Genomic DNA, 24686 nt, shown 5'->3' with positions numbered 1-24686 from the left:
CACTGCTTCAAGGTGTTTAACTACAACACCTGGCACAATGCAACTTCTGCATCTGGGTTATACAGGTGTTACAGGAATACGAACTAAATTAGTTGCCTATGTATGTATTTTTACCGTGAGTTTCTTGACATACTGCTTACATAAGTTTTATGCATAATTAGGAAGTTTTAACTTTTATTGGGCATTTCTTAGAATAAGCAGTACAAGCTCTTAAATTTAAAGTGCTGCCTTTTGATAATGGTGCTGTGAAAAGAAATCTCAATTAGGGTATTAAACCATTTTCTAGCTTGGCATTTTGCCTTAGTTTTGATGCAGAGGTAACATTAAAACAAAACTGAGTTGCAAAACCAGGATTCTTTTCTGTAGTCTAGTGAGAAAATACAAAGTTAACCATGGAGTATTTTTAAGACAAAACCACTGTAATTTCTTGCTATTGCAATACCTGAGAGAAATGTCTCAAGAGGATACAATGAACAAGTTGCTGGATTACACATCCATGGAGCTGGCAACAACTGTTTTACAAGCACAGGGGTCTTCAGGTATAGGGTTGTGGGGACATGGAACTTGATAACCCTGGGCTAAAATTCAGACTAGGTTTGGTGAATGATTTAGCTGTTGAAATGCAGAACTTAACCTGAAGTCCAGATATGCAGAAATGGGGGCTAAGTCATTGCATGCTACCACGCAGGAATGAACGAGGAAGAAAACCCAAATCCTGTCATAAACTCTGCTCTGCACAACCTCAAAGGCAAGTCTTTTTCATGCTGTTCCTTTCCCTGTTTTAAGGCTGTCCTTAACTGTTGCTGAATTCTGAGCTGACAGTTTTATGGAACTGCCTATTTATAATTGGAAGTACTGCGTGGTAATAGATTGCCATTGTACTTGTAAACTTGGAATTGTTTTTGTCACTTACAAAAAAAAAAAATCTTGTATTTGTCAACACTGAATTTTCTTATCCTGCATTACTGCCTCTCCCTGCCTCTCTTGTGAGGTATCTTCTTTTTCTGTGTGTTATTACTGGTAAACTAAAGGCATCTTATTCGATCTCCTTTTCAGATTAATGAGCGTTGAGAGGCATAAGTTCTAGCATTCCAAAAGTAACCTCTCTTTGTGAAGATGCCTGATTAATTATGCAGTTTTCCACTTAAAAAAAAAAAAGCTTCCTTTGACTTTAGTTTGGAACAGGTTTAAACTTCAGGAATTTGGTGGTTTTTAAAAAATAATAATAATTGTGCCAGATCTGTCTTGATGTTGAAAGGAGTGGAATGAGAGGTTTCTTGGATAATTCCACTACCCAATTTTTTCAGTATTCACTTAGAGTTAGTATCAGGAAAAGGGTAATGAGTGCTTTTTTCATTATTTAATTAGCATTATCATTCTGCTTATTGCTTAAAGTCAGTTATGTTCTGCAGTGTTACATACTCTGAGGAAAAGTATGTCTACAAGCAGGAAATGGAAATAAAAATATTTCTGTATATTCTGAACTGACAAGAAATAGTTCAGTTTACATCTTGCTGTCCTAATGTAATAACAGTGGACTTGGCTGTTCTGAATCTGGCTTTTTCAGTATGTATAGTTTGTAGTTTCATGGCTATTTGACATTTTCTAGTTTGTTGTGTAGTCATTGTGTACTCTGTCATTTTTACTCTGTAGTGTTTACAGTGTTCAAGACAAATAGCAGTTTCCATTCTTAGAGGGAAATATTATGGCACCTCACTTCTGAATAAACCATCAAACCATTTAATATGTTAAAGCAATACATTACTTAAAAGCATTCTCTTTGTAGTATGCAACTAAATACCATGATCAAGACAAGATGAGTCAAGAAGAGCCAAAAGTAATGCAGTCTTGTAACAATAGGTTGGACTCAAGTTAAAAGTATGTCATTAAATCTCAGAAAACTATTGGTTACTAGCACTTTTTTCCAGTGCAATATTCTGTTGTTTTCTTAATACAGTAGCGGCTTTCTGTGATGAATATTGCAGGTTGTAGGTGCAGCTGTTCCTTCTAACTGTTCTGACTAAAATACGTAGGAGTTATCGCCAGAAGCCTTGGAAAAGTGCTGTGTGCACATAAATAGGTGTTTGATGTAATTAGCCATAAAACAGAAATGTCAAAACCCAGTTTTCAGTCTGGTTACAGTTAATGTTTCTTAAATAATGTATCTTCAAATGTCTTTCTATATTTTCCAAATCAAGTGGTATATACTATATTCTGTACAACTTATATTATACAAAATCTATGTATTTGTAGGAAAAATGTATTGCTGCTTAATAACATCAATAGGATCTGAAAAATAGGTTTTCTTGGAGTCGGGAAGTTAATCCCATTTTTCAGTTGAATTTGCATGAACACCACACTTCAGTGATCCTTACTTTTAGCTAACTTTTCACCCATCCTTTAGATTTTTTCAGCCTGTGTGGAAGTTTTATATCTAAACACTTGAATAAGAGCAGAAGATGAGGTTTTGAGGCAAAATATCCAATTTCACTGAAAAGTTTGGATTTGTCTGTTTACTCTGAAATTTCCTGAAGGAACTTTCCTGGTCAGGTTTCCAGAACTCAAGCAAAAGTTCCTTGACAAGCTGTTGTCACCAGATAAAAATTCTTTTCCTTTGAGAACTAGGTTCTTGAACTGACACATAATAATTTGAATAAAATTGAAAGAGGAAATTATTTGGTCTTACTAAGCAGTCATTATGATTAACTTGGGTCTACTGCTATATGAAGTACTTTTTTGTTTTTGAAGCTCTTTGTTGCTTACTGGGTTGGTAGCTCTGATAGGCTGCTTAAGCTGTTTGCTGACAAAAATATGTTTGTGAGACTTACTGTAGCATGTCACAAGGTTGTTTATCTTTAGAGTATGAAAGATGGACTGAAACTGTGGCTTTCATTGTGCTCTGAACAGAGAAAACAGTGATTTAATGAATTCGATATTAAATCTGAGTATAATATGAGAAGAGTTAGAAAAACTTTCTGCTTAGCAACACCAATGAGTAGCTGGTAGCCAAGAAATGTAAAACATACAGTGTTCAAGCATAAAACCTGCTAGAATTTGCTGCTGCTTTTTTAGTCATTGCATTAGCCTTCTCTTCTATTGAGGTTCCTGAATGCTTACTAAATTAAATGTTTCAAGTACAGCTTCTAAAATGCTTATTAACCTCACTGAAATGAAAGTGGGAAAACTCTAGAACAGCAATAAGACTGTCAGTGGGGCAAATGAGGAAATAATTCACGTCTAACTAGGAGTCCTTTCTTCTGCTTAAATATGTCATTAAATACACTAAGCAGATATTTATCTGTAAAACACCTGGTTGTAAAGTTGTGTTGGGAAGCTTCTCTGTTCTCCTACCCTAGGAGATAGTCAGGTCTAGGATGGCTGATGACCTTTTCTTAGACGGATCTAATGGCAGTATATATTGCTGAAGAACTCAAGACCAGATTAAGTTTCTACACTTCTCCGGTGTAAAAACATTGATGGTGCATGGGTAGCAAGGTACCGATGCTTTTGAAAAGCTGTTCCCTTAAATAATAAATTGAAATACTTACTCCATGTCTGTACCATGGTTTGAAAATGGTGTGGAATTTTTAACGAGATTAGAGAAACGGGCTTACATATAGTTAGTTCTGTACTGTGAAGAAAATGTCTGGGTTTACGTATAGAGAAAGTGGACTTCTGCAGCATATAGCTCTAACAAAAAAAATGAAAGTGTGCCATGTATATGAATAAACAAGATTTACTTTTTCACTGAAGTGGAAAGTGTTTCTTTACACATTAAACTTATCCAAAAGTTTTCATTCTTTACCCTTTTCTCTGGTAGAGTCAGTATGTTAACTTACAAGGTATGTAACTGAGGGGAGTGAATTGCTGTTTGCTGTGAAAACCATCTGGATGATTGAATTTATTTTGAGGAAATTTGAACTCCTGAAGGCCAGATATTGATTTCTTGCAATGTTAATCTAACACCTGAGTTGAAAACATGTTGAGAATTGGTTGAGAAATTAATGTTTCAAGAGAAACTCTGGATCAGCTTGTGTCCCATTTTGTTCTATCTTGGTTTTAATTTTTTCCACACAGTTTCTGCATGTGTTCATTGACTTTGTGACCCTTCAGCAAAATAAACTGACAGTGGTTTAAGTCTTGGATTTTCAAAATTTTTTTTTATCAAACCGAAATACTGTTTTAAGTCTTGCTGAACTTCTTACAATACCTGTCCTCAGTGTGTCAAACTGGAAAAGGTCATTCTCCACAGGGATGTCTAGATAACGAACAAGTTTGGCATGTAAGAAGTAGGTAGGCTTTGTTTCATTTTTGAAGTGATAGTGTACAACATGTTTGTATATCCTCTAGATACAAGCTCTTAGAGCAGGAGGCATGAATTTCAAAGCCTGTGAAAGGCATCAAGTGGCTGCCTTGAAGGAGTGATTACATTGTTTTTACTGTTGATCAGACTCTGGGAAAGGACAAATCAGCTACTTAGAATAGGGTTATATAAAAACATTAGGAACAGTGGCACATCTATTTTTCTAGCAATTTTTTCCCCCAGATAGCTGGGAGAAGGGGGCGTGGCAGCCTCAGGTATCAAAGATAGTTTAGCTTATAAATTATTCTAATTTTGTGAAATTCTTAATTTAAGAAACAAATTTTAGTATATTTTATCAGTTGTCAAACTCAGACACTTCACATCCCAGTTTTTTGCATTTAAGTACAGATCTAGTTAAGATCCTGAAAAACCAAAATGCTGGATTTGGCAATCTGGTGAAGTCAAATTTAGCTGTAAGTATTAAAACAGTTGGTTCACTTTGTTTATTAAACATTGGTAAGTTGCCAAACAAGTAAACTAGAATCACAACACTTAGTTTTGAGACAATTGTTTTCTGAGTGTGGATCCTAGTTCATAGATTCACTTAGAAAACTGCAGAGGAAACTTTCAACAGCTTATTTTTGATTGTAGTTAATAAGGGCGCTTTAGATTACTGTTGGTGGGGGGGAACAAAAGAAAAACCACTGTGAGCTTGAAACTTTCAAAAAATGCTTGTTAACCTCATGAAATGTGGGGAAGGGGTACCACATAACCTAAAAAAGTTGACAGTTACCTTATGTACAAAGTACTAAGAGTCATTAATTTCACCCTGAAGGTCATCTACATGTTGTGTTTTCTCTTGATGTACTGTTCTAAAGGAGTTACTGAATGTGCTGTTAGGCATTGGAAAATTTTAGTGCTAACAGTAACTGTGATGTTGAAGCAGAAGGGGCAGCCAGGTAGGTGTCTGAGGAGAGGAAAAGGAGTAGAGTTGGGCTTTTGCTAGTCTAACATGAATGCAACAACACAGAAAAGCAAAACTCCCAATGGCTACATAGTACCATATTGTTGTGCACTTGAGAAGCATCTTGAATACCCACAGAGTCCTCTTAAAGGACCTCCCTCAAACTGTTCTAGTTATTCCAGTTCTAAATCTGGTTATACAAATCAGCTTCTGGGTAAACAGGATGAAGAGCATCTGTTAAAATATTGCAGTACTATGTTGAAGTATTTCTTAAAATTCAAGTTGGCCTTCTGTCTTTGTGTTACTTCTCTTACGAACTGAAGTATAAGAGGTTATGCAGGAGTAACTTTTTTCAAACTCGGAGGAAACCTTAAATTTCACTTTAAACTTTAGGTGATAAGCACCCAGAGTATCTCCGTTCCCTGTGTTTTGTTCTGTAATTGGGATACTTCACCTTCAGACTGAGACTGAAGTGCATCTACCCATTCCTTCAACCTAATATTTGTCTTAGGAAATTTCACATTAACAATACTTTAAGTCAAGCTTTTCTTTGAATACTGTATGTAAATATTGATCTATGAGATGTTTTTTAGGTACCTGTGCTAAGGAAACATTGAAAAATGCTGATGGACGTAACTTTCTCATACTACTATTTTATTAGCAATGGATGCCATAACAAAAGTTTTCTGACCGGTTAATTGGGTCAGAAACCACTATCAGAGTTTTATTTTGTGAAAAACAGAGTTCTGGTTATCAACAGGAGAGTACAGAAGGGTGCTACTACTACTTGTCCACAGGCTTTCAGCAATTGTGAGAAGGGCTATAACGTTCTGTGAAGTCAGTAGTTTTCTCCTTTCCCGTAGCTTTGTAATCCTCCCCTAGGATTGAACTAATTTACTGACAAGGCCAATAAAGACATGCAAATAAATTGCTCCAAATCTATTGTATGTCTGGACTGAAACCAGTATTAGTAAGATAATTCAGAATGAATAGGAAAATATATGTGGAGTAGAGATGTTATGGAAACCTTTTGATTCAGCATACTGATGTAACAAACAAATTGTATGTCTCAGTTTCTAGTTTGTCCCATTGTTAAATAGCTTTGTACATTGAACTTGATTTTCCTATTTGCTGGGATATTTTTATGGAGCCACTGAAATTAGTAGTTGGGATGTTTATGTAGGCTACGTTTAAGTGCATGATGAAGCATTGTGCAAGTGGTCTTCAGAAGTCTGCATTGATGTTTTATGACCTTTATAAATGTTTTTTGTGCCAGTTTACTGTGTTGCTGAGTTAGGCATGTCAAGTAATTTCTAGCAAATGCTATCTGTTCTAATGTTGATGAGTGAATGCTAGTTGTAAATACAATCTTGCTGATTATTGTAAAATTAGAGCTTTCAAATAGTGCAATTTCAGACATACCATACAGGAGGGAGCAACAGGAATAGTGTCTGTTGACATTTCTCAATCAACTTCCTGTCCTGGAGTTTAGGTGTTTCAGTAATGTGTGATTTTTAAATTGCGTGCTTCCTCAGCAGCAGTGGGTGAGGTCTGAAAAGGAAAAAGAATGTGGCTCCCCAGTCTGTTCATTTTTTTGACCTTTTATCCTAACACCTGTTCCTCTGCCCGTACTTCCCCTCCATACCCATTCACAAATAAGACTAGCTTAAGTGGAGGCAATAGGCAGACAAAGGAAAGCACAGGAGGTATGACAGTAGGTAAATGTTATTTAAATTTGGTTTTATTAAGTTCATAGTGAGGATTGTAAGAGTGATGATGCAGCCTCCTTTTTCCGCTGTTAATATTGCTGGCCTGAGTGTTGGAACCCAAGTTTCTTTCTTAGACTTGTTGTCAGCTATTGTTCCCTATGAAATTGATTTGGGTTGCCTTGTGCTGCAGAGCATCAGACAACTGAACATCAACAAAGTCTAAATTTTTGTTTGGTGCTGACAGATTGGATTGTATAAAATACCCTGTTAGTTTCTGTGATACTGCATGTCACTCCAGAACCTGGTGGCCCACTCTCACTGTGGCATTACAAGGCATTCATTTGCAGCAGCGCAGCTTGCCTGAGTGGAGGCTAGAGTACAGCACTCAGATCTGTGTTAAGCTGTAAAAGGTTGTTACCTGTTTAACAGACTTAAATGTGTAGGCAGGTAGCTGGTGAGTGGTAGAGACACCTGCTTAAAGGTGTTGCAAAAACATCGTATACTAGTTTGAAACTAGAAAGCCATGAACCGTTGCTCAAGCTCATGCAGGAACTTGGATGTACTCCTGTTGCTCTTATGTTACTGTTGCATGTTGACATAAAATACCTAACTTAGGTTCTTGTGTATTCACATTTGGTATGTTCATTCAAAGCTGAATTTGAAGTGTTTGCAAAAGTACTCCCTGATAACTAAACAAGAAAATGAGTGCAGGCATAGTCTTCTGAACTCTGCAGTAATAAGCTTATTTACTTTTAATTTTGGCCTGAATATCAGACTGAAGTGGGATATACACAGAACAATGTAGCTGTCTCAGGTCCAAGCACCTTGTCTAGCTTTTCAAGTTCAGTGATCCTTTGAATACTGCCTTTTTCTTTTTGTTCTTCAGTGACATCTGAAATAAGGAAGGAGAAATAAACGAAAGGGCCCTCTTGAAGGAAGAGTCATAAATTTCATCCTAATTCTTCCCCTAATACAAACTGAAGTCATCCTTACTAGATGCCATGTTTCATTATAAGTTGAACTGCTAAGTCTTGTTAGCAGTTAAAAGGTTGTGGAACATTTTAGCCTTTTTCTGCTGTTTGAGGGATTTCTTCTTGCCATCTTCAGCAAAGCTGAGTATTCCTTTATAGAACAGTCTTAATCTGGAGAGGACATTATTGTCTTCAGCTTTGCAACACGTAAGAATTCTTCTCTCTTACTGTTAAATGTAACAGCTGCCTGTTCATAAATTGTTGTTCATGTGGATGCATTTTACAAATCTCTGATACTTTGTATGGCTCTCTTCCAGACTGAGCCCTCATCTTTTTTTGATGTACAGCACCAAAATTGGAGTCAGTATTCCTACAGAGGATCCTACAGATGTTGTATAGAATATAAGAGTATTTTATGGGTCTTGTCGACTACCCTGTTTTGCAACACCATGACTTTTTTATTTATTCAGTTTGAACTATTAAATCTGATTAGTTGCTAGGAGTATCTGCAGATTGTTACCTGTCCTATAATTGTGCAGTACAGTATTTCCTATAACCAAGTAAGCCTTATTTCTCTTCAGTGTACATAAGTGTTAAGTTGTTACTGCTCTGTCAGCTTCAGTCTTCCCAGCTCTGTCTTGGGTTCTGGTTTCTTTCCAGAAATAATTCTTTGTGCTACTTGGGTTAGGTTCAGTTTCTTAAGTGATTGTGCTACTTGTACTTTCTGAAGTATGGAGACTAGCGGGGTGAAGAAAGGCTAGATCATTTAGCACTATCTTGATCGATAGCTGATATTGTTTGTTACTCTGTTGGACTGCTTATCTGAAGCTGTATACATGTGTGCACTTAAGATAAACTTAAGTCTTTGTATCCATGAAAGCTGTGGTCACTGACTGCCGTATGTTCCTAATTAAAAAGTGTTCTTCTCCATCTAGTCAGAGCATTAACAGGTAGTCCTCATAATCTTAGTAGAGGTCTTGAACCTCTCAAGGTTCTCAAACCTGTACCCCTAAAAGACGGTGAACTTGAGATGGTTTACTCTCATCTTTCCCTTTAATAAGCTAAAGATATTAATTGACTGAACATTCACATGCACATAAAGGTTCAAGTAACTTTTGGATCCCTGTATAGTCAGACTGGTTAACTGGTGTGTTCTGAAATATCTAAAAATGCCTGAACATTTCTGGCAAAAATGCAGATTAGCAGAGCATTGTCTTATGGGTGTAATACCATGTGAAACACTTTGAAAAGTGCTAAATGAGTATCAGACAATATGGAAGGCTTGTGACACTACTGGTAAGCTGTTAAAGAGTATGTTGGTCAATATTTTTGTAATGCTATTTAATAAGGGGTGATGTACATGGCTAAAGTAAACTTGGTGTCAGGTCTAATAATGCTGAGTCTTATGGTGACTGGAACTAAGCTACCGGAGTCAACATGCAGCTGGCTGTGCAGTAAATAACCAGTCTTACTGCTGTAGTGATTTAAAGAATCAGTCACCAGTATTTGAGTGAGCGGAGGTTATCTTTATTTGGCAGCACTGGGTGCATGGGGGATCGCTCCACCGAAGTCATGCACACTGAGGGGGGTTTTGAGTCCCCTCTTTAAACAGGCAACTCATACATATTCATTAATTTTCCAGGAACTCATTTACATATCTCACCAAACTAGTGACCATGATTTAAGTCCTTGTCTTTGCCACGTTGTATAAACAACAGGAACTTAGGACCAGATAGCCTTTTTAAAGATGACAGATGCAAGGACTTAGCAATTAGTACAACTGTCATGTTAGCAATAAGGGTCCTTGGATGTTTCCCAACTTTTAGATCAACATAAGTACATCCTATAGATAAGTAGTACATCATTCATCATTCAGTAAACAGGTGGGTTTCTAGTAGTAAACTCAAAGGTGTTATCAATTCACTTTGAAAACAACTGTGGTAGATCATTTCGATAGTGTACGCTTTCATTTAATAGAAAGAAGGGGAATGCCAGTGTTTGTAGCTGGCGGAATGAGACACAGCTTTCTGTGGCAATGGCAACATGTTTTTGCATGGTCTCCCTGAAAACAGGGTTGTTCATTGAGAGAGACACGTGTCAAGCTTTAGTTTGGTGGTAAATGCCCCTTCAAATCAGGGTAAGCTTTTGGTATCAAGAGCAAAGTACAAAGCTGCAATGTGGAAGTGGTGAGTGGTTGAACAGTTGACGCTTGCCAAATAGATCTACGTGCTGTTTGTTACTCATCAGCTCAAACAGTACTGTGCATTATCAGTTTAACAGGAAAATCTTGGATACTCTGTATGCCTCCATATACCAAAGGCAGTCTTTTTTCTTTCAAAAATGACTTTGAAAGGGGTGGGTTTTCTTTGGTGATCTTTCATTACAGTGAAATGCACTGAGTTGATTTTAACAGACCAGACTCACACCTTAGCCATAGGGAGTAAATACTGCTTAGCTGCCTGGGTGGTGTGCACAAGTAGCAATGGTACGTATTCAGTAGCATTCAACAGTGGTAAATTCCTGGCTCTTTTGAGAGACACAAGACATGCATGCACACTTCACCACCATGTGCCTCTCCTGAAAAACAGAATAGCTGCAGGAGCTAATGTGACTCTGTTAGCTAGGGGTATTCTTTTAAAAACAGAACGACAAGACTTTGGGTCGTCATCTTTTTTTAATTCAATATCCACTTGCTATTATTGGAAACTCATAAGGTAACTCTTCTAATGTAATTTCTGCTGTAGGACAACAACAAGATCCTTTCCTCTCTCTGAAAATAGATAATACTTGCAAATATGCATTTGCTATCACTTTAGTGTTATCTGGGTGAGTGGTCTTACTGCAGGGGAATCAAAATTCTGGTGTTTTGAGCATATGTATTTTAAACAAGAAGGAATGAAGAAAGGGTTAATATTTAACTGCTAGTATTTAAATGTCCTACATTGATTGGTACAAACACAGGCATCAGAAAATGTTGGGCGGGGGGGGAATAAAGGCAGGTGCATCTTTCTTCCCCCCAGTAATCTGAAATAATTTGTGGAGATTTGGGTATTACCTTAAAATTGCGGATTTCAACAAGGAAGTTCAGCTGAGGCTGTTCAGCTGGTAAGAACTACTTGCCCTGATGTACATTATGATGCTGGCAGTGAAACTGGTTGATGTTGTAGGGAAGCTCTGCTTTCAGGGGAAGATCAGGTGGATTGCTCAAGCTATTAGACCTTTACTGGAAATAACAAAAATTTCTGCCTTTGAAAATTAATCAAATACGCTCTTTCAAGCAGGAAAGCTAAGCTGGGTATGTCTTACACATGCCATTATTCTAGCATTGTTACCAGCACAAACTAACTCTTCAATACATATGATATTGCTTGTCATTTAATGTTACTAAATTTGCTAAGTGTGCTTGTTGCTCGAAACTGTATTTCCTGAAAGAAGACTTTAGGGGAAAGCCAGTGAATCAGCAGTTGCAGTTGTACACAAGCGTATGCTGCAGCAAACCTAAATGCTGTCACTTCCAAACTGTTGAAACTTCCCTTTCAGAGGACAGAAGAAAATTGTTCTTTGTCTTGGGCCCAAGAGTGGCAAAAGGATGCCATGTTCAAACAGCAGCTGTAAGTTGTAGCTTTATTAAGTAGTTATGACTTTTCAAAGCTGGACTGAAGCTGTCAGTCCATTCCAGCTCAACACACTTGATTAACTATAGACAATGCAGATTGTTTCACTTTGACCAGCCCAATCTTTCTTTGCCTGTGTGTTCCAGTTATGTTTCGTAACAATCACTTTGGCTTTGAAAATAGATACTATAATTCCCTGAAGAATGCCTCCTTATGGGGTGGAGGCCTGGGCATCTAATGGGACATGCTCTGAGCAGGAGGTGGTACTGGAGATACCTTGCAACCTAGTCATTCTGATTTCATGATAAAACCACATTTCTTGTATCTTTGTTCAATTCTTCCCTGCTTATGTTTTAGTATTTTCTACTTCACAGCAAAAGGATTCTTCACTCCTGTCTTGAAATCATCCTTTTTTAACAAGGTGAAGTTTCAATTTCCTTCTTTTCCTTCTTTTCACACTCTGTAAGTAAAAGATCTGGTTAAACTCTGTTGTCCTGAAGTATTGCTTTATTTTTGCACTGTTAGAAGGTGCAGCTTCTGCTTATTTAGGTTCTTGTTTCTACGTGCCCCAAAATATGCTAAACAGGGTTAAGCAGAAAATACTTATTTCATGTGTTTAGTGGTATTAGTAGGTTTGAGGAAGTCTGTTGGGTAAACCTGCCATTTTGAAATGTAAAAAGAAAGTGCAGAGGTAAGCATCAACAGCTATTTAGACTACACTTTCCATAATCTAGTCAAACAATACATAAGACTAAAGGTTTGTGCAAGTGTATCTTAACCTTCAAAGACTTGCTGGGCTGGTTTTTGTTTTGATTGTTTAAAAAGAGGCCATCATGCCTGCTAGATGCATGTGTTTAACAGATCAAGAGTGTTCAGCTGACAGCACCAGCCATATATAGCCTTGCCTCTTGGAGTATTCATGTGAGTAACCAGGTGATGCACCTAGAGTTAAAAAATGCTCTATGTGTTTGGCCTTGGTCATGTGAAAAGGAAGTCTGCAATATGTGACCTGAGGCTGCAATTAGAAGCAAAACCTCTGTCACCTGGCTGGAAAGGTTTTCTGCCAGCCTCATTAATTTATAGTGTTTCAATATAAAATGCTTCCTGAAGGGTCATATCTTTTTAGAGCCCTGTGGTACACAGGCAGTCTGCAAACTTCTCGTTAACTGTCCTAGACTGTAGGGTGGCTTTGAGTGTGGAGTGCTTTTGGGTGGGGATATCATAGTTTTACATTTCTGCTGGTTTTATGACTGCTACTTTGTGATGCCTGAACTGGACTATATGCAGATCTGTCAGAGGTCTGGTGGCAGAGTATGATTGTCACTGCCATGCAGAATAGGCAGGGAACACCTTCCACCTGATGGTAGACAAGGCAAGTCTCCCTCCCCTCACTCAGCAGTGGTGCAAGGTCAGCTTTTGATGTGTTGCAATTCAAAGCAGGTTACAGTGAGTATATGGCTGTTCTCTTTAAGTCATACATCACTCCATATACACACTGTGGTGTCTGCAGGCAAGTAGCATCAGTGTTTTGAGCAGTCTGTGACCTCTTAATACATGGGTGGCTTTTTCATGATTAATTCTTCAGGGATATACTGGTGTAAGGGAATCAGCAATGGGATTGGACCTCAGCAGCATGTAGAGAATACACGGGTCTACAAAATATTTTATTCTGAGGACTCACATATTGAATGTGTTTCTGCAGTTGCCTGGACTTTTCATAGTACAGTGTGCAGTTAATGCACAAGGTTTTGCAGAAAGTGCTCCTACAGCTTGTGTAAAACACAGTGGTGCTGTCATGAAATGAGACAGTTTAGTTACTAGAAGACTGAGCTAGAATAGGCTACTAATCTGCTTGTTTTATCAGTAGTACACTATTTTAAGTCATGCTTACTGTAGGGAGGTTTTTACCTCCTTTTACTTGTTACCAAGCACCACACTGGCATCCTGTATCTTGTTCATACTTTTTTTTTTTACCCCTCTGGAAAGCAGTAAGAACGAAAAAGGTGACCCACACATTAATGCACAACCTAATGATGGCCAACAGTATTACAGTCTTGTATGAAACTGGTGATAATGCTTATGCTAGAAGTCCTGAGCATTTTAGAGCCTGGATCCTTTGGTTTGCTCCTCTGGTGCACTACAGGCAGCCTTTCACAAACTTATCCCACTGGTTCCCAGGCTTTTCTTAAAGGGCAGGGTAGGTCAGCTTATTGTAGAGACCTGTGATATGCTTGAAGTTTTTCCTGTCGTCTTGCACAGAGGGTGTTGGCTTTCAGCAAATAAAAACAGTCCGTTTCTTTTTGCAGAAATGAATGATACATTGGCAGATTAAGTTGAACTTAGTATTTTTAGTGATACTGTGTGTAATGTCAGGTAACATTTTAATTATCAAAGATTAGCTTTCTGAAAATTGCATTGCACAAAATAGTTCAACAAACTCTGGAGTAAGCCTGCTTAAACTTAAGCGTTATGATAGAGTAGGTGACTTGTTTCAAATGAAGTGTCTCTGTATCACTGCTGCAGGACTTTTCATGGGTTTGGAAGGGTTTAACTAGAACTTTGTTTCTTCTGATGCTTCTCAAAACGCATATGCCTCCAGGGAAAACTGGTCTGGTGAGTACCTACTTCATGTGTACTCCTACAGGAAGAAATCCTGCCTGTTCATCTGGCTGATATATAAACCTCCTTTTCCTGATAAGCTGTATAGTTTGACAGCTGCAGACAAATGGCAGAGCTTTGAATGTGAAAAGTTGTCTCCTACTTGGACTCCTTGAAGTCTCCTACTTGGTGCTTGACAAGTGCCCAGTTTCTATGTCATGTATTAAGCATTCTTTTTTTTAAAAGCTAAATCATCTTGAGCCTAACTACTTCATGGTAGATGAAATTCTAAGAAATCTGTGCCTAAACATTTGTCAATTTGATGCTAATGACTTCGGACAATCTTAACTGGAAATTAACGTGGTGTTAATGAGTTCACTGTTTTGAATTGGCTGAGAGGTGTGACTTTAGAATAATTAAATCTCTATGAAAACTTCTGATTCACTGTCATTCTTTCAGCAATAGATGTCAATTTTATCCTCACTTAGCAATGAGTATAAAATGTAATTATAAAGGCTAAAGGTAAAACTGCGCTGTTTTTAATTGTCTGCCAAGGAAAGGAGGTTTTATAGGCACAGGGACTGAAGCAGAAACAGGGTAAGGGTTACTGTTGGGCTTTGACCAATAGTAACCTTTAGACGCGTCTCTTTCCTTTTTGCTACTTCCCTCTAGTGGTCACACAGGATATTGACTTGGGGAGGTTAAACACATGAACTTGTATGGTAACTTTTCAAATGCTTGTACTTAAGTAAACTAGCACAGAAGTAATATGGCGTGTATGGAAAACTAATCTGCCCAGTACCTGGCCTATCAGAATGCAGTGTATTATTATATCTTGTAATGGGAGGACATACTGTCATGCTTCAAGTTGATCATTCAACAAGCTTGTAGAAATCGTCTGAGTTTCTATCCTTTGATATCCAAATGTGCTTTTAATATGAAACCTAATCATACAGAGTTTTTAGCATAATCTAAACTTGCTTCTAAAGTTTTTTGAGGTGGGAACTGCACTTTATGCATATTGTTGCCTTTCTGTGTCTGGGACTAGGTCTTACATCTACACATCTGAAGTGCTAAGAAAATTTATCACTTAAACATCAATAACTTTAGAAGAATTTTGGTTTTATCATGTCAGACTGTTCTTGACCTACAAACTAACATGAAAATAATAGAATCAGGTAGTGCTATTTTTTCTAAACTAATTCATGTTTTCATTTAACTTTTAAAAAATGTTGGTATCTGTTGTGCTTCAGGTGTTTGACTTAAGATCTTGTAAATCTCTGCTTGTCATGCGGAACTTTTTTATAGTTATGTCGTTATCCTTTCAGAACTTTAGATTGAAAGTGTCAATTATAGCGTGTTAATCTTCTGTAAAAAAAAAAAAAAACAAACAACAAATTGCCTTTGAACAGAATTATTGCCTAGTTAGTTTGAGCTTAAGATGCAGAATCTTTATGTTGTCAAGTGGATGTATGGTTGGGATTGGGCATAAAGCTTCTACTGATGGCAGAATTCCATATGTGTAAAAAGCTTTTAAACCAGACTGGGCTTCATTTATAACCAAACATATTTTGACACAAGTAGGAGGACTGTTTTTATAAAACTTAAACCCTAGACAGCTTCAGGAATCTGAAGCTATATCAGGAACATGACAAAAAAATGCATGTCCTGGAGAGTCTCTTGATTTGTATAACCTTTTTTATTCAACTACCTGCAGTGTGCTTCCCTTGTTTTTGAGGGTAGTGGGTGTTGAGAGCTGATAAAAAGGGCTACAGCAAGAAGGAAATAAGAATAGGGACTAAGCTTTGAAAGTCAAGAAAAATGTGTTAATTTGATAGGGTGTGAGATGCAAAACAAGGACTGTTTAGAAAGTAAACTACTCTTTCCTTGCCTTTTCCCAAATCACTGTTCTGAGATTGAAGTTTAAACTGAATGTGTTCTCGTGATTTTCCGGTCATTTTTTAAAATCCTCTGTCAAACAAATGAACTTTTCAGTCCTTGACAATTTCAACTTTCTTCATCCTCCAGTACTTGCTACTGGTGCATACTTGGGTATGCCAAGCATTCTGATGGCTGAATGAATGTCTGAGGGTTGAAGGAAGCAGGGGGAGGGGGGGGGGGGGAAATCTGTTACTGTGTGTGTAGCAATAACAAGAAACTGTTAACTGTGCTAGGTAAACAAGAGATTTAGTGGTCTTGGTGTTTTTTTCAGAAGTATTTGCTTTGATTGTTTTACTGCTTATTGGTAAGCCTGCTGATGGATATGTTCTATGTTGCTGTAAAAGTCTTTGTAGTCCATCTCTTCCTGTGTTTTGAATTGCAGGGGTACTTGATATAAAAATGTTTCTTCTGAATAAGTGAAGTGAAATCTTCTGAATTTCAGGACCAAAACTGGCTCAGACTTGCAACAAATAACTTTCTGCAAAGGTGAAAAAAGCCCTGCTGTTCAACTGTGGTGTCTCCTTTCAAATCGAGTTACGGTCTTTAGCCCAAGATTCTTCAGTCTAACACTGACTGTGGATGTGTTTTTCCACTTCTGTACAGAGGTGATATTAATGTAGTACTTCACAACTTTACATAGGTTAAACACACACACACCCCAATTGAAGTAAGGGGTAAACATTCCTTACTGCTGCTTTGAAGGATAAGAAAGATAGTACCTGAATGTCTGTTAACTGTGAACACAGTGTGTAGTTTAGTCCTTGAGACTGTTGGTAGGTACGAGCTTAGAGGCTCTGGCGGTGTGCTCTGTCCTAGCAGGACGCAGCTCTCCCTCTGCCCAGCTGTTGCTCTGTGGATGAGCGCTCAGAGGCAGCTTCCCGGGCTCCTGCCACCTCCCGGCTCTTCTGCCTGCTAGTGTTTTGTGCATTGTCCCTGGCAATTTTATTTTTTGTTATTGATTTTTATTAATTAATACAAATATATAGTTTATATGATTGTCACCATTTCAGTGATTTTAATATTTGTATTGGATAAAATTATTTTATACATAGCAATTATGTAGCAATATTTAGTGTAACCATTAAATACAATTTAACTACTATGTAATGTTATATAACTGTTAAAAAGAGTGATATGGCAGGTGCTTTCAGTTAGGATCAGAACTGTTCTTTTTAAAGGCACAGTTGTGCAAGGTTTGTCCTTAAACCAAGATCAAGCAATATGTATTTGAAGGAACTAAGTCTTTAAACTATGACTATTCCCTCTAGCTTTCAAAGTACTAAAGCAAGTAAGAACACTTAATTCATTGCATTGGAAGGTGAGGCTAGAACACCAGTGCTTTTCCTGACAGTGTCTAATAGCACAGTGGAGACTTCTAGTTCTTGTGCAGCTCTAGAGATCTTACTTGTCCCTCTCCTGACAGCCCAAGTTCATAGGAGGGAAAAAGGGAGCCCTCTCCCAGTCTTGCTGTACAGTACAAGCTGCTTTAGTTTTACGAAGTCAGTATACAGCAGAATGCAGTTATTGTCAGCTTGGGGTTTGGTGCTTTTGCTCAGGGAGCAGTTTTAGTCTGTAAAAATCACACTTTGATATAGTGGTTCCCAAGCCTCAGAAATAGGATGGTAAAGGCATTCTGTTGCTCACCTCTGTGGGCTCTTGGCCCATGCTGAGTGTCCTGGCTGTTCTTCGTTCAGCTTTTGTGGAATCTCAGCATTTAAAGATATTGAATAGTTTTCCTGTGTTCATTAACAGTTAAGAGAATTAATAGAATAACAGTATATGTACATGTAATTAAACATGGGTGTGTAGTATGTGGATAAAGATTATCAAAGTCCAGTCATTTACCTTTGGCTGCCCCTTTGTCAACTTGCGTTCTCTCTGCAATAATTTGTATTGATACCACAGCCCTTCCTCCTTCTTCAGAATGCAGTATGTGGTTTCAGGGCTTATAAGCTTGTGTACTGCTCTAGCTCATGCAGCTGTTGGAGGCTTTATTGTCTGCAGGCAACACACAGTGACTTAGCAAAAGTATATGGAGTTTGAGAAGTAAAGACACGAGGTGATTCAACAAGTGAATATAGCAGTTACAATAGTCTTGGGGCTATATTGCTATAGTTTCTATTTTTTCAGTTGTCAAATACTTATTTTTCAATTCAGAATGCCTGGTGTTTTCCTCCTGTGTGTGGTGTGTTTATTTAGTATGGAATTGCACCATCTATCGCTGTTGAAGGAAAAACATCTCTACATATCTTTACCTGGTTCTGCAGTTGCAAAGATCATGTTACAAGCTTTTTTGCTTTCTAAGTAGTCTCCTGCACTGTGCTTGGGAGGGCTGTAGGTAGTGAAATCATCACCCAGCTGCAGTGACCTGAGCTGTGAAATTCTCATCTCTGCTTTCCTGCTAATAACTACGTTGGTTTTGAAACCTTAAATTTGCATTGTCAGTGGCTGTGAAACAATTGAAAAGTCAGACCTGCAGACACATGTTAACTGTATCTTTAACTTCAGTCCTCAGAAGTGCATCCTGAACTGCTCTACCTGTAGTGTCTGTCTGCAGCCATCCCTAGGTAGCCTTTCCATGGCTTGTCCTAGCAGTAACCCTTCTTTCTTCAATATATGTTGAAGTATGTGTAGCAAGTCTAAAAATAGCCCTTGGGACATATATGTTTTACAGAGCTTGTCTTGCTTAGTCTCCACAGAGTCTTTTGTGGGGCCTTATAGTTCTTTTCATTTTGCATTTTTACTTTTTTCTGCGTTCTTGTTTTTCGTAAGATACTGTGGTTTGATCTCTTGGATGTTTTAGTAGGATTTTTCACAAGTAACTGCAGAGAACGTGATTAGAGTCACTGTATCCTAATGTCTGTTTCATCACCTCCTAGGGTGAGCCATATGCCTTAAGAGGGAGGAGCTGCCCGCTGCTTGTGCTATGTAAAAATAATAAATAATTTATAATGCTAACTGAAAATATCTGCCTTGGTGGACTAACATACACTGAAGTGCTTGACAGGCACTGATCTGAAACATAATCAATGTTAATTCCTTGAAGACATGGGAGAATAATTTGCTTTATTTGATTTTTCTTTTTAAGAGGGAGCTTTCCTGTGAGTGTGCTTTACTCAAGAGTATTATTGACCTACTTTAGCAGATCAGTGTGAGCCATAATGGAGTTCTGCAATATGATTCTGCAAATACTTAGCTGTTTTACTGAAAGCGACTTTTGTGACATACTGCCTTATTGCTGATAGCAGCAGCTGCTCCAGTAAAGAATCACATGAAGCTTTGGATCATGTGGCTCTTTCATCTGTCATAACGAAAGGATTAATGGATTTTGCGCACCACCTTAGAAAGCTGAAGGTGTTGCAATGTACTAACAAATGCTGGTTTAGTATAGCTTTGAAGCTACTATGTATGCATGGAATTTAAAAGAACTGCATCTATATACCGAGCGTGGTAATTCAGCGCTAATGCTTGGTAGTATGAATTGATACAACTTCTGCAAGTTATTTTGTTTTCAAGTGGAGACTGTTAGCATCTATCACATAGACTTTTACCTGCTTTTCTGAATTTTATCTTGGGAAATCAAAAATCGTGTAAACAGAAGAAGCTTGTGTCAACACTCCTCTTCTCAATGTAATTGAGTATTTCTGCAGTGAATAGTTAATGATGATCTGCTTTGCAAGATATAAATGCGGCAGTGACCTGCTCTCGTTTAGATGTTGCGGTAGTAGAATGGTGGGGCTTTGCATGATGCATGCTTTCATTGTTTGTGTTAAGCTGCTTGCATGTGTCTGCTGTGAGCTGGATGGCTTGTCTCTGTAGCAGTTGTAAAGGAATACTTGTTTTCTGATTCTTCTGACAAATAAGTATTCTTGATGTTATTTTCACTTTTTCTCCTTGGCTATTAAAACATAATTGTCTAAGACAGTTTTGTGAACATGGTCTGTAAATGCACATGCTTTGGATTAATTTTGTCTGCTGTTCCATCTGCTGAATTTGCTCCTTGGTTGCAAAGAGTTAAAACTGCCAAAATGCTTTTTATGTAGCACCCTTCTATTGGTTGGGTTTGCAGGCTGATAGCTGTATACAGCTGAGAGCCATATATGGCTGTCTTGTATACAATCCTGAAGCACAGATAAACTGTTCAGTAGAATTATTAATCACAAGCATAAATGACAGTCAAAGGTACCTTAAAAAATAAAAGCTTACATAATGATATGGAAAGAAGTGGGGGTGTTTTTTCACCCTCAGCTTTTATTTTATGAACTAAATTAACTGAGCATTAACTGTAGGAGTAATGTTGGAAGAAAATGATTTAAATCAAATGTAAAATATAAGTCACCAGATTTTCTGCTTCTAAGATTGCATCTATTCTTGTAAGTAGTACTATTAAGATGTGACAGATTAAAACTTCAGATAGAGAAATGAGCAAGTTTTACTTTGTAAGTTGAAATGCAGGTTCTTACTTAAAGGAGAAAGCAATCACAAGATATTTGCTGTCCTTAGTTAAAATGCTCTGACCTCAATGCAATGGCTATTTTGGCTCATTTTAAAATAAATTGGTTCATGAAGTCATATCCTGATAAAATGAAATTTACCTTTCCTAGTGTGTAAAACTTACTGAGAAAATTGAATGAGTTCCCACTGTCAAACTGTAGTAAAAGCACATTCAGTCATCTTAATATTTGTAGCATATTTAATAAATACTGAGGTTACTAGTAGAATAGTGAAGTTTGTTTAGATTTGCATTTAGAGGAAATCTTTAAAGAAATGTTTCATGCCTCAAGGTGCTGTGTGACTTAAAATGCTCTTCTGAGGTCTATGTTTATCAAACACTTCTGAAACAAAATAATAGTATGCCCAAAACTCTCCATTTTTTAAGAAAATCCTTTTGTTCCCTTAGCCACTTTGATTTTAATTGTCAAGCCTTTGGAGGACTTAAAGGCCATTAAAGAAAGCCAAAAGCCCTTACTGCAATATTTGAAAAAAAACTAAAGCTTCATTATTTGGCTTCTGTTATGCTTAAAACTACAACCCAGTGAATTAAAGTTACAGTCTTTGCACTGAATTGCATTGCAATTCAAAATATGATCCAATATCCCAAATACATTACCAAAGCCAGGTACCAAAGCATAACACTTGAAATATATTGGATACATCGTGCTTTTTTAGACTGAGTGTTTTTAAGGAAAAGTCTATTCCAATAGATATTTTAAAGCCATACTTTAAAACACATATCAGGAATAATTCTTAAAAAGTAGAACTATTACCACTTTGATTGCTACACTTGTGTAGCTATTTTTCTAGGACTCTTGCTCAGTATAAAATAGTTTAAATGCATGGTTTATACCAGAAATTACTAAATTATTAATACATCCTTATAGTATGGCTTCATAAGAAAACTTTTCATTTCAGTCTAAGCTGTCATTAAATATAAACTTCTATTTCTGCTAGTTCAGATATGTTGCAGTATTTCTGATTTTTTTGTGAAGTGAAATTAAGATGTGCCTCATTAAATCTTTTGAATTTCAAGTACCTGTTTTAAAGAAAAAAAAAAATCAAGTTCATGACCAATTAGCCACCTTCTATCTAGACTTGTAAGTACAGTTAGAAAAAGGTACTCAATTTCTTGGTCATTCATTTTTCAGCTCCACTTCTACTTTTGATACTCATTCTATTTCTCTTCTGTTTCCCCAGTGGTTTCTTGTCTTGTACCTCAGTCTTTAAATGGGCCAGATAAAAATTGACTCTTGGCTCCTTCTTGCTTGGTTTCGTGGGATAGTATCATTCAGTCTTGTTCATTGAGGAATTTTGTTGAGAATTCGGGGACTTGTATTTTTCTTTTTGGTTATGCCTTCACTTCCCCAAACTTGTGCTTCTCTGCCACTGCTCCTTTGTAACCCAAACATACATACTTTGTCCCACACATTGCAGTATTGTCCAAATCCTCCAGTTTTAACCCACACATCAAACAACTTTTTGTCCTTTCTCCCTGTTTTTAGTACTCTTTATATTCATTTGCATCTTGCATGGTTAATGGTTAGATTTCATGATTGATTTTAAAGGTCTTTTTCAACCTAAATGATTCTGTGATCAGCCAGCATGCATTTATGAAAGGCAGGTCCTGCTTGATGAACCTGATCTCTATGACAAGATGACCGGACTAGTGGATAAGGGAAAGGCTGTGGATGTTGCCTACTTGGACCTTAGTAAAGCCTTTGACACCATCTCCCACAGCATTCTCCTGGGGAAACTGGCTGCTCATGGTGTGGACGGGTGTGCTCTATGCTGGGTTAAAAGCTGGCTGGACAGCTGAGCTCAGAGAGTCATGGTAAATGGAGTTACATCCAGCTGGTGACCTGTCACAGGTGGTGTTCCCCAGGGCTCAGCACTGGGGCCAGCTCTGTTCAGTATCTTTATTGACACTCTGGACGAGGGGATCGAGTGCACCCTCAGCAACTTTGCAGATGACACCAAGCTGGGCAGGAGCGTTGATCTGCGGGAGGGCAGGAGGCTCTGCAGAGGGGTCTGGACATGCCGGACCGATGGGCCGAGGCCAGCTGGATGAGGTTCAAGAAGGCTCCGTGCCGGGTCCTGCACCTGGGTCACACCAGCCCCACACAGCGCTACAGGCTGGGGCAGAGCGGCTGGAAAGGGCCTGGTGGGAAAGGGCCTGGGGGTGCTGGTCGGCAGCCGGCTGGGCATGAGCCAGCAGTGTGCCCAGGTGGCCAAGGAGGCCAGCAGCACCCTGGCTTGTGTCAGGAGCAGTGTGGCCAGCAGGGCAAGGGAAGGGACTGTCCCCCTGCACTGGGCACTGGTGAGGCTGCACCTCGAACCCTGTGTTCAGGTTTGGGCCCCTCACTGCAGGAGGGACGTAGAGGGGCTGCAGCGTGTCCAGGGAAGGGCCACGGGGCTGGGGAAGGGTCTGGAGCACAGGGCTTGTGAGGAGCAGCTGAGGGAACTGGGGTGGTTTAGCCCGGAGAGGAGGAGGCTCAGGGGGGACCTTACTGCTCTCTACAGCTGCCTGAGAAGCGGCTGTAGGCAGGTGGGGGTGGGTCTCTTCTCCCAGATGAGTGACAGGATGAGAGGAAACATCCTCAAGTTAGTCCAGGGGAGGTTTAGGTTAGATACTAGAAAAACTTTCTTTACTGAGAGGGTTGTCAAGCATTGGAAGAGGCTGTGCAGGGCGGTGGTGGAATCTCCATCCCTGGAGGCCTTCAAACAACTGCGTAGATGTGGTGCTTTGAGATGTGGTTTAGTGATAGCCTTGGTAGTGCTGGTATAACGGCTGTACTTGATGATCTCAAATGTTTATTCCAACCTAAATGATTCTATGATTCTGTCAGCACTCTCCTGCCTTCCCAAGTCAATGCACTTTCAATTTTTCCATAAAAAGTACAATAGCTAGAATTTGCTTCTTGTTTTGTATCATTTGTTTCATCCCCTTTTCCCTGCCCCATCTGAATTTCTGTGCTACTGCAGAATTTCATATTTTTGGTAAAAGTCTTTTACAGTGTTGTCACTGTCTGCTTGAATCAGACATACCTATTTACAGTATTTTAATTGTTGCTCTGAACCATCTGTTTTTCTTACATTTTCTCTCAGTGTTTTTCTTCTCCTCTGCCATACACAGGCCATTTACGTTAACCTTTAGGGAAGTATTTTTCTTGCAGTTCCTTAGTATCTGATTCTGATTTGTGAGGAAACTTGTCAAACTTTGTATTTTAAGATCTTTTAAATGTTATTTTAATAGACATGTTTTTCTTTTTTCATTATTTAGTTACTATTGATTGTTTTCTCCCTCTTGATTTTAGTATCTCATCTTGCTTTATGTAGAATTCTTTCAAGTGTAAAAAGTAATTGCAGTCTAGTATAATGAATTTGGCTACAAAAGCCTGGAAAAAGGAAAAGAAGAACTTGGCAGCAGTAATTGTCTGTTTTTCTGTGATCTGTTTTGTTGCTTTTAAAAATAAAATGGCGCTATATGAACCAGTGGAAGGATTGATTGAGACTGATTGTCTTCAAACTGAACCATGTTAATCCCTGATTAATTGTGGAGTACTGTAGGTTTTTGAATGCTGTGTGAAAATTGATTGTTAGGGATTACATAAAGCAAGATAATGGAATATTGTCCTTTTCTTGAACCCTTAAATATGTATTTCCTTTTCATTTTGCAGGCATATAATCAGTTGTAGATAATTAATCTTTTACAGATGACTACAATAACAAAAAAGTAGATTCATAGTAACTTTACTGATGCTGTGTCAACATCCTGAATATGCAGGTGCAATTTGAGTTAAGCCCCTGCTGCTTCCTGACATGAGTTTTGCTTTCATAATTTCTTTTTTATTAAAAGCCTCAGCACTCTAGTTTTGTGCATGGTTTGTTTTTCAGACGGAATCAGGATATGGATCAGAATCGAGTTTACGACGCCATGGCTCCATGGTGTCTCTTGTTTCTGGAGCAAGTGGATACTCTGCAACATCCACCTCTTCGTTCAAGGTTAGTGAATAAAGTTTTCATAGTATTGGTGTGTAAATAACACATGCAACTCGAAAAGAAGGAATATATGTGAAGCCTCATTCACAC

General features: G+C 38.2%; 1 protein-coding gene across 2 annotated transcripts in view; it reads left to right on the top strand.

Annotated features, from left to right (window-relative positions):
• CERT1 (ceramide transporter 1) overlaps positions 1–24686 on the top strand; it is an 81032-nt gene that overhangs the window by 24780 nt on the left and 31566 nt on the right. For both annotated transcript variants that reach the window (XM_055790599.1, XM_055790598.1), the window contains exon 4: positions 24492–24599. In XM_055790599.1, coding sequence (XP_055646574.1) covers positions 24492–24599 — 108 coding nt within the window. The remainder of the gene's footprint in view (positions 1–24491; positions 24600–24686) is intronic.

This window comes from Falco peregrinus, chromosome Z (genome assembly GCF_023634155.1).
Source record: "Falco peregrinus isolate bFalPer1 chromosome Z, bFalPer1.pri, whole genome shotgun sequence".
Taxonomy (NCBI): Eukaryota; Metazoa; Chordata; class Aves; order Falconiformes; family Falconidae; genus Falco; species Falco peregrinus.
The sequence above is the reverse complement of the archived record's forward strand: the minus strand, read 5'-3'. Positions and strand labels throughout refer to the sequence as shown.